Source organism: Scyliorhinus canicula, chromosome 16 (genome assembly GCF_902713615.1).
Source record: "Scyliorhinus canicula chromosome 16, sScyCan1.1, whole genome shotgun sequence".
Lineage (NCBI taxonomy): Eukaryota > Metazoa > Chordata > Chondrichthyes > Carcharhiniformes > Scyliorhinidae > Scyliorhinus > Scyliorhinus canicula.
Window position 1 is genome coordinate 116,237,081 of NC_052161.1, and position 13,036 is coordinate 116,250,116.

Below are 13,036 nucleotides of genomic sequence, written 5' to 3' on the forward strand. Positions count from 1 at the left end.
TTAAAAATTGTTAGGTCGCATCTAAAGGTTCCTGCTTCATTTTGAAGGCTCAGTGGTATTAGAGACGGAATTGTCTTGAGCTTTGTTCTATTGATGGTGCAACTTCACCAGAAATATCACTGACGTTAAACAAGTGGTGGTGAGGGAGGGATGGGGGGGAGACTTTTAAGACCTTGCTGCTGTACAAACCATAAAACATTTGTGCCATGATCACATGAAAGGAAATAGCTTTCACAAAATGTAGCTGCAATGGGGCAGGATTGGCAAAGGTAAAACCTATTTGAATCACTAGATCATTCCATAAATGCTTTTATTATTACCATTTGAGAGTTCATTTTCTTACTCATCCATATTTATATGCAGGCAATAAACCAGTTGCAATGTGCTAGGCTCTTCCACTTCACTGCCTGCATAAGGCTTCAATTGCATTTCGGTTAACCCACAACCATGAAATAATGTTACAACAGCACAGTGTCACAACAGGAATGTAATTATATGTGAGGTGGCATTACCCCAACCCTTCTGAGGAGCATGTTTAACTGCTGCCAAGACGACCCACTAGATTTTTAGCCACTGCTGCTCTATCCAAGGTGACCACTGACTCCACAAAACCAATACCATGAAAGCCAACACCAAAGATACACATTTAAAGCAGATTTAAATAGATCATCCTTTGCATTAGAGCAAGGTGAGGTAAGGTCAAAGAACCAATTACTCTCAGTCTGGTCCACCACAGATTCTCCAATTTGTTTTTCTTGCTATTGTTTAGATCAGGCTATTTTCCAATAAAAACATGATGAGAATTGAAAATAATTCTTCAGTTTGTGAAGATAACAGCAGTAGAAGGAGCAAAATAGACACTTTTGCCAATGGTGCTATAAGAAAACTTAATCTTCTGCCAAAATACAGTTGCACAGGCACCAGTTGCTTTCTGTATGTTGCCAAGTGACCACTCTTCGTATGTAAGCTAAGACGATGAGTGGAAATAGGCTAATCAATGCAGGACATTGCAATCAGATCCACTAATGGTCTTGCTGATGTCAAAATATGTTTATGTCAATAGAAATCACAGTATTCAGGAGTGGGTACCTTGATTAATTTTAGCACTACTTTCCTTAGACAAGGAGCCTTAAGCATAATTATACAGTCCATACCAGTGATCCCAGGAGAAATCATTGTTTTGTCAGAATAAAACCTGATTTGCATTTGGGAGGTTTCTACAGTAAACTACACCCTGTAAGGAATAATCTTTCAGAGGTGCAGGGTTTGGATGTAGTCCATTGGAAATCTTCATATATGGACCAGGATAAATTTGTTATAACAGTAGAAATTACATAGTTCACAAACTGAAATAATTTCAGTTCTGCTCCGATCTAGAATCTTCAGGTACGGGAGCTGATACTCCACATATGGCAAGTCTTGCAAAGGATCTGCTTGTTCAGAGGGAAGCACCCTTCTTCGGTTGGGTCAGGAGATAAAAGAATTCCACATTTCTGTAACAAAAGACCATATGGAACACTTAATTTAGAGGGCGAGTACACAAGGCATTCCAGAATGTTCACTTGGTCATAATATGCCAACTTTAGCAACCACCTTTGTAATCCCATCCATTCCAACGTTAGTGATAGGGCTAATAGCAACTGACTTCGTAATCCCATCCATTCCAACGTTAGTGATGGGGCTAATAGCAACCACCTTCGTAATCCCATCCATTCCAACGTTAGTGATGGGGCTAATAGCAACCACCTTCGTAATCCCATCCATCCCAACGTTAGTGATGGGGCTAATAGCAACCACCTTCGTAATCCCATCCATTCCAACGTTAGTGATGGGGCTAATAGCAACCACCATTGTAATCCCATCCATCCCAACGTTAGTGATGGGGCTAATAGCAACCACCTTCGTAATCCCATCCATCCCAACGTTAGTGATGGGGCTAATAGCAACCACCTTCGTAATCCCATCCATCCCAACATTAGTGATGGGGCTAATAGCAACCACCTTCGTAATCCCATCCATCCCAACATTAGTGATGGGGCTAATAGCAACCACCTTCGTAATCCCATCCATCCCAACATTAGTGATGGGGCTAATAGCAACCACCTTCGTAAACCCATCCATCCCAACATTAGTGATGGGGCTAATAGCAACCACCTTCGTAATCCCATCCATCCCAACATTAGTGATGGGGCTAATAGCAACCACCTTCGTAATCCCATCCATCCCAACATTAGTGATGGGAAGAGTTCTATCAAACAGTTGGAGCAGACTAGAAAGAGTCCTGCTCTTCATATCACTCTGCTATATCTGATCTGGGAGTGTCTGAAATGGGGAAACGTTTCATTTCTCAGAACCAAAATCCCTCACTGTGGTGAGTGCAAAAAAAATGTGGATGATAATATTCCACCCACTTTGCCCCTTCTTAAACCTCTAATCTATTCCTGCTGCTTCAGTGAAACACTTCCACACTATGATAGCAATGTGCATCATCTTGCTGTGCAGCTTGTTGCTAATGTTAGGACATTAACTTCATTAATTTCACAATGACAAGATACGTGTCACTTATTGTGTAATAGTTCACATTTTACATAGTGCAGACAACAGTCCATCTATTACAGCTTGTGCACATTTCACACTTGCCATTCTCCAGATAGCAGTTTGCGGTCAGTCATGCAGTACCAAAATTCACCTCCACCTGCTATTATAATAGCATTACATTTGGAATAATGGATTTAAATGTGCTGGCATTGCCTTTCGGTGGCACAGCCCAGAATGAAAAAAAGGCAGTGTGCACCATTTTTTTGTTATTTTGTACAATGTACATCATATCAACCAGTCCAGGAAGCAAGCAGCAAAGAACCTGTAATTTGTCAAAGCCACTTGCATGAGAACCTAGACTAAATAATTGGTGGTGTTTGATATGCATCGTAGTACTTTATTAACAACAGTGATTAGCATACCTGAAGTTATCCTGCACAGATCTCTCTCCATTCTTGAGGTAGATGTCCATCATAGCTTATGAGAGAGCTATGTGGCTGAGACAGCAGCTTCTAGTATTTCGAGGTTAGGTTCATAAGCATGTGCTCGAAAATCAAAGATTTTAGTACCTATTATGATTGGGTTTCAGAGAAGGAACCAGTTGCTGCTCACATACATCCAAACTCTCTTTTGGTAAGTCTTTGTGTATCCTTACTACTGTCTGGAGTATATGGCTTTGCACTTTTAAAAATATTACTCAGGAGGAATTCTTAGTGCTTGCTGTCTATCAAGGAGGGTCTCAAGTTTGTCAGTTGTCTAATGAGTAACTAATGATTATTCTTTAAGGCAAAATGTGCTTTGAGGTTAAAATAACACACCTGGTAGAGCCATAGACATTTAGAGCATGGAGGCCAATTGCCCAATCCTTTCCCCTTCATTGTTTTAAAAAAGCATGTTACTGTCTGCACTTGTCTCACCCCCACAGCCCAAAAAGATGTGCAGGGTAGGTGAATTGGCCTTGCTAAATTGCCCCTTAATTGTAAAAATAAAGAATTGGGTACTCTAAATTTATATTTTTAAAAATAAAGAAATAACATGTTTTTTAAAAATAAATTCAGAGTACCCAATTATTTTTTTTCCAATTAAGGGGCAATTTAGCGTGGCCATTCCAGCCAACCTGAACATCTTTTGGATTGTGGGGGTGAGACCCATGCAGACACTGGGAGAATGTGCAAATTGCACAAACTCCATCTGCCTGTGTGAAGTTTGCACTTTCTCCCTATGTCTGCGTGGGTTTCCTCTGGATGCTCCGGTTTCCTCCCACAGTCCAAAGATGTGCGGGTTAGGCTAAATTGCCCCTTAGTGTCCAGGGATGCGCTGGTTAGGTTATGGGGGTAGGGCTGGGTGAATGGTTAGGGTGCTCTTTCATGGAGTTGGTGCAGACTTGAGTAGGTAGCATGGTGGTTAGCATAAATGCTTCACAGCTCCAGGGTCCCAGGTTCCAGGTTCGATTCCCGGCTGGGTCACTGTCTGTGCGGAGTCTGCACGTCCTCCCCGTGTGTGCGTGGGTTTCCTCCGGGTGCTCCGGTTTCCTCCCACAGTCCAAAGATGTGCGGGTTAGGTGGATTGGCCATGCTAAATTGCCCTTAGTGTCCTAAAATGTAAGGTTAAGGGGTGTTGTTGGGTTACGGGTATAGGGTGGATACGTGGGTTTGAGTAGGGTGATCATTGCTCGGCACAACATCGAGGGCCGAAGGACCTGTTCTGTGCTGTACTGTTCTATGTTCTATGATGGGCCAAATGGCCTCCTTCTGCACTGTCGGGATTCTATAAAACCCAAATTCTGTTTCCAGTTGCATGTGTACTTTCAGGGCATTATGTATTTGAACTGGTTGGTCTTGTTCATCAACATACCAGTATTTTTTCATTGAGTGTATCATCCCATTTCAAAATTTATTACCTCACACTTAACTACACTAAATTATATCTTCCACCAAATGTCAATTCTCTAACCTGCCGGGCAGCACGGTGGCACAGTGGCATTGCTGCCTACGGCGCTGAAGACCCGGGTTCGAATCCTGGCCCTGGGTCACTGTCTGTGTGGAGTTTGCATATTCTCCCCATGTTTGCGTGGGTTTCACCCCCACAACCCAAAAATGTGCAGGATAGGTGGATTGGTCACGCTAAATTGCCCCTTAATTGGAAAAAATAATTGGGTACTCGAAAAAAAAAAAAAATTTTTAATTCTCTAACCTGCCAATGTCCTCCTCAGCATCTGCCAATCCACCTCAGTTTTTATTATGAATAAATTGAGATTCCATTTCTGCCCAATTCCAAATGATCTCTTTATATATCAATATAAATAATTAAATGCAACCGCTGCAGGCCATCGCCATGCGCATGCGCAGCCACGGACCCGGCAATTTTCCCGCCGTTTATTTCATGAAGGCTGTGTGTTTTACGTTGCGCAGCTGCTAGCCCCTCACCGGTCGGAGGGTCGGTGCTGGGACCTCGCCAAATTTTTTCATCTTAAAACTAGACACTTCCTCCGGGATCTAGCCTCCTATCTCTCAACCAATCTTACCCATCCTGCTACAATTCTCTTTGTACCGTATGCTTGATTTTTTGTCTATCGAGCCTCCAGGTGACATTTTGGCAAACATCCTCCAAATATTTATGGCACTACATATACTACACTGCCCTTATCTATGCATTCACCCAATCAAAAATACATTTAGTCGTTTGGTAGTGCAGAACTTTGAGAATTATTAATACATTTGGAAAACACAGCTCCTACCGGAGGATTTGAACCAAGGCATTTGTCTGGCAGTTCCAGAAATTAGCCACCTAAGCCAGGCAGATGTGCGGTATCCTAGATACTATTTATGATTGAACACCTAGCCTTTGTTGGTACATGGAATGACATGGTGGGGCTGATATACTTGCTACTCAAATCTAAATCCTATAAAAGGATAGGTTCATGGATAAGATGACTCCAGCAGGACGAGCAACATGTTGTTAAAGTGTCTGGCATCTGGTTCCTTCACACACTTCGAGATTCTTAAAGCTTGACTTTTATCAACTTGCGTTTAGGTTGGATGGACTGAGGGGTAGCTGGTGTTTCCCTTGCGTGAAAAGGGTTTGTGTCCAACGTGTAAAAAGAAAATGTGTGGATTTCTCAGTTTTCTAATGAGCCAGCAATTTCTTTCAAAATAAAAAGCTAGTGTTGTTCATTGTGACGTGATTGTTGAAGCAACCCATCTGGGGCACTGATCTCCTTTGGAAAAGGAAATCTGCTGCTCTTATCTGGTCTGGCCCATGTAATACCCAGAGCAACATGGTTAACTCTTCATTGCCCTATACAGATACACCTCATTAGGGACAGTAAATGCCAGCCTGGCCGACAAAGCCCACACCCCTTGAGTTAATTTTAAAAACCGAGTTTGACAGCACAATATTGTTTATGCAGAAATAGTACAGCAACTTCAGAGGACGAGCAGATGCTCTGCTCAGTACAGTGCAGCTCTGTCGAAAGCTTTGCAAAGACAACATTTTGCCCCACCAATTAGCTACATTGAATGTCGTGAAATTGCATGATTGCTGTATTTGCAGGGTCGATGCAAACAGAATCGTCACAGTGGTTTCATCATTAGCATAAGTACCTTATTGACAACATGATAATGGTTCATTACTACCAATCAACCACCGGCACTGAAAATTAATTAAGAGTGGCATCTTATTCCTTCAGATATTAATGGTTTGTCATTTTCACATTTTAAAAAAATGTTTACACTTTGGTCTCACTCTCTCCCAATATTTCCCCCCCCCCCCCCCCCCCCCATTTAATTTTCTGTAGAAGATTTGAATTCACATTCTAACCAACATTTTTTTCTCCGTCCTTTCTCTGTTTATTTCTTAGTCCTTCAACCTGGTTTAGGATAGGCAAAGTTTGTTGTCCTGTTTCCCTTGCTGTGCTGTTAGCTTGCACTTTGAATCATCCACAAAACAAAAAATGAAAAAAACCTAAATGTGTTATCAGCAGACACCTTTTAGATGCATCATATTGCAAAATCTGAGTTAAGAGGCGAATAGAACTTAATCCGACACCAGGGGAAATTGGTGAGCAAAGACACACGTCTTTGCAGCAATTGAGCATGTATTGATTATTCTGGTTTTGCTGCCAGCCAGCACACTGGTCAAAGTTAGAGCAAAGGAATGGAATCCAATTAAGCAGTTCTGTTCTATGAATGGAATGAAATGTGGTTGACTGTTCCCCTTGTAAGAGATGCCTTCCTGCTTAAACTTGAAACACTAATTCTGGAGCAATGGATGCCACATAAGCAGATCATCCAAAAATAAAGTATAGAGTGTTCGAACAACCCGTGACAGGGTGTAACTCTGGTGTTGTTTACTAATACTTACAGACAGAATTTAAATAGATTGTTTGGATTTAAAGGCTTTATTTTTTTTCACAGAAATTGTCAACATGTTGATAACAGGGTGAAACTTGATAGCAGGGCAAGACACTCCAATGATCTCCATCTGACTGTACATGGAAAAGCCGACTTAAGTGAGCGTCAGTTAAATAAACTGACTTTAAGAATTCCAATCCTTTTGCCATTAACTCAATTTTAGGAATGACTCTATTCACAGTATATAGGAGTCTAAAGGGAACATTAGATTCCAAAGAGGAGTTTAGCATTATTCCATAAACACATTGTGCAGAAAAAAAGACAGACTTGCATTTCTATAGTGTCTTTCATTATAGATGATCCAAAGAGTTTTTTTTTACAGGCAGTGCAGTACTTTTAGGAGTATGTGCACCGTTGTAATGCAGGAAAGGCAGAAACCAACTTGTGTACTGCAAGCTTCCACAAATAAAAATGCAGCAACGCCGAGAGATTCAGTGACGTTAGTGAGGGAGAAGTATTCGTTAGGACACTAGGGAGAACTCTCCTGCTCTTATTCAAAATAGTGTAATGGAACACAATAGAACATGGGCAGGAGTCGGATATTTAGCCCCTTGGGTCTCTTCCATCATTCAATGAGATCATGGCTGATCTGTGACCTCTATTGCCTTTTCCCTCTACCCCTTAGTGCAGTTGATAGAATTTTGCTGACGTGTCTTGGATTTAAAATTAGCAATTGACCTCGTATCAACTATTGTTTGCGGGAGTTCCAAACATCACTGCCCTTTGCATTTGTAAATATTTACCTGAAAGATCTTGCTTTGATTTTAAGACACTGTCCCCTGGTCCTAGCCCCCCCAACCATGGGATAATTTTCACTCTCACACACCCCTTCCCCCCCCCTCCCTCCCTCCCCCCTCCCTCCCCCCCCCCCCCCCCCTTCCCTCCCCCCCCCCCCCCCCCCCCCCCAACCCCCAGCAACTCTGACAGCACCTGCTGCAGTAAAATGGGAAACTAGATTTGGTGCTTATTTCTCTGGAAGGGAACTTGAACTCAACAGGCAGAATTCTCCCATCCAGCCCTCAGCAGGCAGGAATGGGGATGGTCGGAAACCTGACGGCATAAAAGCAGGTTGTAAGTCTCCCAATGGCAGGTCCGTTCCCCTGCTGCCTGGTCACGCGAATACAATTTGCATCTCAGGACTACTCATTAAAACTGCCAGAGCATTGCACCACTCCTATTGTGCTGAATGTCACTATAGTGAGGTAGACCAGTTTGTGCCCTCCAGGTCCATGCCAAGCTGGTCTTTATGGACAGTGCTGTGTTGCAGGACTTGCAGATCCTGCAGTCCCAATGGTCCGAGGTGAGCAGGAGTGGAGGCACTGATGAGGGGAGGGGGGGGGGGGGGGGGGCATTGTGGAAGGAGGGCTGGGCAAGGATGGGTTAGAAGGATGAGCAGGTACAACGGCAGATAGAGGTGCAAGGAGTTGGATGAGGATAACTAACCATGGAAGACAAAGCGAAAGACCAAGGGGACGGAAGCTGGACCCGACAAGGCTGTATGTAATGCTCACAAAGGAGGTTAAATGGATACTACATTGGTTACAGGAAGGGGATGCACAGAATGGGGTGGGTATAGGTCCACGTGGGGTCTGGGCACCTCACAGGAGATGGGATGACCCTGGAGGAAGGTTGGTTGAACAACAGATTTCTTCTTGAGGCTGCTAGCCCTTTGTCTCTCGGCTCCGGACATCCTGCATGGCCTCAATCAGGTGGGCTGGAGAAAGAGTGATACGAGTGTGCTGGACTGACATTCATATATTGTGCCCAGACCAGGGTGGGGCGCATGCGGAGTGAGCACTAGTTGATAGCAGGTGGATGAATCAGCTGATGGCCTGGTGATTTGGAGGGGAACTAGCCTGTGCATATTTAATTAGCTTCCAAGAGCAGGATCCCACCATTCTGGACAATGGGAAAAGCACTACCAGAGCCCCCCCCTCCCCCCCACCAACCATTGTGCTTAAGTATCACACATGGCAAATTCCACTCAACCATCTGTCTCAAGGGGGGAAGTATGAGGTATTGCAGTGGGTATTACATCTACTTCCAAATAGTTAAGCCTGATCCTGCCTTCAACTGCCATCCATATTACAACAGGAGATTATTGAACGTGAGTGGGAACAGAAACATTTCTTCCCCCTTCCTGAACTCTCGAGGTCTATTGTATAGCCCTAACAGTGTGTCATCCAACTCTGCAGACTAGTGATGGTACTTTCCTGGTCTGTATGACTCATTACCATGTGTGCTCTGTTTATTCACTGAGCTCTTGCAGTTTGTGCACTTTGAGCCCTAGATGTTTAGCTGATACTGCACCTCCTCATGTGACATTGACTCCAGTCCAAGGGTTGCTGTGCACTCATTTGAATTGATTAATCAGTGCAGACTGAGCAAAGACTACTAATGCATAACAAATTACACAAGCAAGGCTTCAGCAATGCATAAATGCTGCAAGTGAGTGGGCAACCACCACAGCATTTTTAAAAATAAGCCTGTATTTATATAGAACGTTCTCACATTTAATTGTGAAAAATTGAGATTTTTCAATAATTTGAAATATTGTTTTTAGAGGCAAATGCAGCAACCATTCTGTAGCTCCAAAGTTCATAACACACCAGTTGAATGAGCAACAGTTAATTTGTTTTTGGCGGTGTATTAGAGGGAGGAATTTTTGACAGGACACCAAGAGAACTCTGTGTCCCTCTTTAAGTAGTATTAGTGATAAAGTCCATCTGAACAGGCAGTTTAAGAATATACAAATTAGGAGCAGGCGGCCACTCAGACCTACTCTGCCATTCAGTAATGGCTGATCTGATGGTAACTTCAGCCCCACATTCCTACCTACACCTGATAACCTTTCACATCCTTGTTAATGGAGAATCTATCTAGCTCTGCCTTAAAATTATTCAAAGACTCTGCTTCCACTGACTATGAGAGTTCCAGAGATGGACAACCCTCAGAGAAAACAAAAGTCCTCCTCTGTGTCTTAAATGAACAACCCCTTATTTTTAAATAGTGACCTCCCCCCTAGTTCTAGGTTCTCTGTCAAGAAAAACATCCTCTCCACATCCACCCTGTCAATACCCCTCAGGGTCTTAAAGGTTTTGATCAAGTCGCTTCTTACTCTTCAACCCTAGTGGATACAAACCTAACCTCTTCAACCTTTCCTCATAAGACAACCCACCCATTCCTTTTATTAGTTTGGTGAACTTTCTCTGAACTGCTTCTAATGCATTTACATCTTTCCACAAGTATGAAGATCCATACAGTACAGAGTACCAGATGTGGAATTGCTCATCTGAAGGATTCCACTTACAACAAAGCAGAAACCTCCATATGGATATCAGCCTAGATTACAGGAATGAATTTTCCGCAAGGGTTCTCCAGATTGTCTGGTGAAACTTTGACACGAGAGCTTTGGAAACCTTATAAATGGCACAAATATAGTTTGTATTATTTCTGCAGTGCTTCTGTAGTTATAGCGGATGAACAGGAGAATCCCTACAAAATTAACTCTAAGCTACAATATGGTTCAAATCCACAACTTCCTGACTTGGAGGTAACAGCCAAGCTAACACTTTTCATTTTTATGTTCTCTCTTCCAACCGCAAATCTTTATTGACCCTTTCCTGTTTGTTAGGCAACTCCTGTGCACATTTATTGCCATACTGCAGTTGAGGCAGTTTTACTCTGTGATGTTGACACTAAGATTGCACCACCCCATCATTGAGGAGATTAAATTCTACTAAAACCTCTTCTTTAATAGCACAGACAAATTTGATGGACCTGCACTTCATGGATTAAAAGGAAAACATGCGGTGTGTCTCACATTAATACAAACAACTGGAATATTTGACCCAGTTAAATGTCCTCAGCTAGTAAATCTGAAGAGACAATAGGCAGTATTGCAAGGATCATTTTGTCCAGGGTTGCACTAGTGAGTGGGAACCAAAAGAGGGCTGGAAACTACTCAACTTTCTGGGGTCATCACAGTTTAACCCGATCCTGTCTTCATCTAATCCCCATACATGTGCTTTGCTGGAAGTGTCACTGGAGAGTGACCAAAGTGGGAATGGATGTTTTCCTTCCTATATTTTACATTGCCCCGAGTCACAGCTTCAGCTGAGATTAACTATCAACACAGACAGGAAATCAAAGCTGGTTCCTTCACGGTCTGTCCAGCTCAGTTACTCATCCACTTAACCAACATAACCAGTTCTAGAAGTGCAGTGAAGCAATGACAATGACCGTTCGCACTCAGAATCTATTTCCCTGAATACAGGATCTCACCTCACATCTATAGCAGTTGACATGAAAGTGGAGCCCGAAGAGTTCAATGTTGAGGCATTCCTCCTTGACAGTTTCTGGTATAATTGGCATATTGCAGACACAACATTGCGGAGCATATTTCCTGTGAACACAATAAACAAACATCAAAAAGTGCCCAGATATTAATAAAAATGATTATTTCCAGAAACATGTGGCAAGATTTAGAGACGTCGTTTTGACCCCACTAATTTTCTCCCAACCTCGACTTGGGAGACAGTTCTATCTGCACTGACAGCCCCTTGCATCTTGACACATATCTGTTCTTCATACCCAGATATTGCACATCAGCAAATTCTCTTGTGAGTCAAACCTGATGTTGCCTTCACTCTGGATCTTACAAATACTTTTTAAAAATAAATTTAGAGTACCCAATTATTTTGTTTTTCCAATTAAGGGGCAATTTAGTGTGGCCAATCCACCTAATCTGCGCATCTTTGTGTTGTGGGGGTTGTGACCCAAGCAGACACGGAGAGAATGTCTAAACGCCACATGGATAATGGCCCAGAGCTGGTATTTAGTTTTTAAAAATATTTTTAAAAATAAATAAAATTCTATTAATAATTTTTTGCAGCCAGTTAACACTGAGAATCCAATTTGTGATTGGTCTGTACAGCGGTTCCAAAATGCAACAGCGCCACATGCTGATGGAAGATGGTGTTGCAGTCTTGTGCAAGATTCCCAATGAAAACTGGTCATGATTGTGAGTCACCTTGAATATTAAAGGCAACACAACCATTATTTACTACACTGACCTTTCTTGAATGCCTTCAATAAGACTGTACATTGGTTTAGTGGAAATGGCAAGTATAGGAGAGATTTCTTCCCAAGTGTTCCCTTTGGATGTAAGGCTGAAACCATTGAGTTCTTCATGCAGAAGGCAGTCAACACCAGGAATGGACTTCTGGGCAGGGGTGGAGGCAGAAACCCTGGATGCCATTAAGAAACAGGTAGGTGCAGTAATGGCCTGACTGAAGGACGGGTGCTTCTGAATGAATGTATCCCAGCAGAGTGGCAACTAGGTGCTTTTCACATTAACTCCATTGCAGTGTTAATGTAAGCCTACTTGTGACAATAAAGATTATTATTATTAGTCAAACCTTATTAAATGTCCATGCCTATTTCTTTACAGTAGGGATCCCAGAATGTTTCCCTTAATTGTCCAGGGATGCCGAGTCCAACAAAAGCATCTAATTTGCCTGTCTGAAAGGCTCAGCTCAGAGGAGGGATTGAGAGCAGCACCATGCCACATTGCATATGTATTCACCAAACCATCTCACAAACCAGGGAGTGTACAAGAGAGTTTAACTAATTTTGCAGTACCTCAGATAGGCATGAGTGTGCCTGTGACTAACTTGGAGCTGAGAATCTACACAATGCCCTCCCTGAAACACAATATTTTAAGCACTGTAGAGGAATGCTGGAACCATACCTCTGGAAGTCTTCGAGACAGTGAATCTCATTGCTTGTGTTCACTCCAAAACGCTCACTTCCAATAAGCCGGTTACAGACGACACAGGTGAAACACTCAGGGTGGAAAACCTTGTCCATGGCTCGTATAATCTGCTCTTGTATTGGTTTTCTGCACTTCCTGCATTTCTCCATGGTATCCTGCAATATAAAGAGGCACAAAAGGCTCAGTAAGCACACTACGCAATAGGAGAGGGATATTGATGCACCATATTGTGCACATTGTAACAGATCAGGCAACTTTGCTGAGATTTGTTTTATTAAACAATTTTTTTCCTTTCTCAAAGGATGACACG

The 13,036-nt window shown here is 42.6% G+C and overlaps 2 protein-coding genes across 7 annotated transcripts in view; one reads left to right on the plus strand and one right to left on the minus strand.

The window, feature by feature from the left end:
• The window catches only part of bcl2l16 (BCL2 like 16), a 99,358-nt gene that overhangs the window by 40,150 nt on the left and 46,172 nt on the right, over positions 1–13,036 (plus strand). For 2 of the 5 annotated variants that reach the window (XR_005463716.1, XM_038821654.1), the window contains one exon: positions 11,845–12,220. The exons of 2 other annotated variants lie outside the window; for them this stretch is intronic. The gene's annotated coding sequence lies outside the window, so the exon portion shown is untranslated. The remainder of the gene's footprint in view (positions 1–11,844; positions 12,221–13,036) is intronic. One more of the 5 variants, XR_005463718.1, reaches the window with a different exon arrangement.
• Positions 292–13,036, minus strand: part of LOC119979428 (filamin-binding LIM protein 1-like) — a 30,960-nt gene continuing 18,215 nt past the window's right edge. For both annotated transcript variants that reach the window (XM_038821647.1, XM_038821646.1), the window contains 3 exons: positions 12,703–12,881; positions 11,235–11,355; positions 292–1,493 (listed from right to left, as the gene is read on the minus strand). In XM_038821647.1, the coding sequence (XP_038677575.1) occupies positions 1,383–1,493; positions 11,235–11,355; positions 12,703–12,881 (411 nt within the window). In that variant the 3' untranslated portion in view covers positions 292–1,382. The remainder of the gene's footprint in view (positions 1,494–11,234; positions 11,356–12,702; positions 12,882–13,036) is intronic.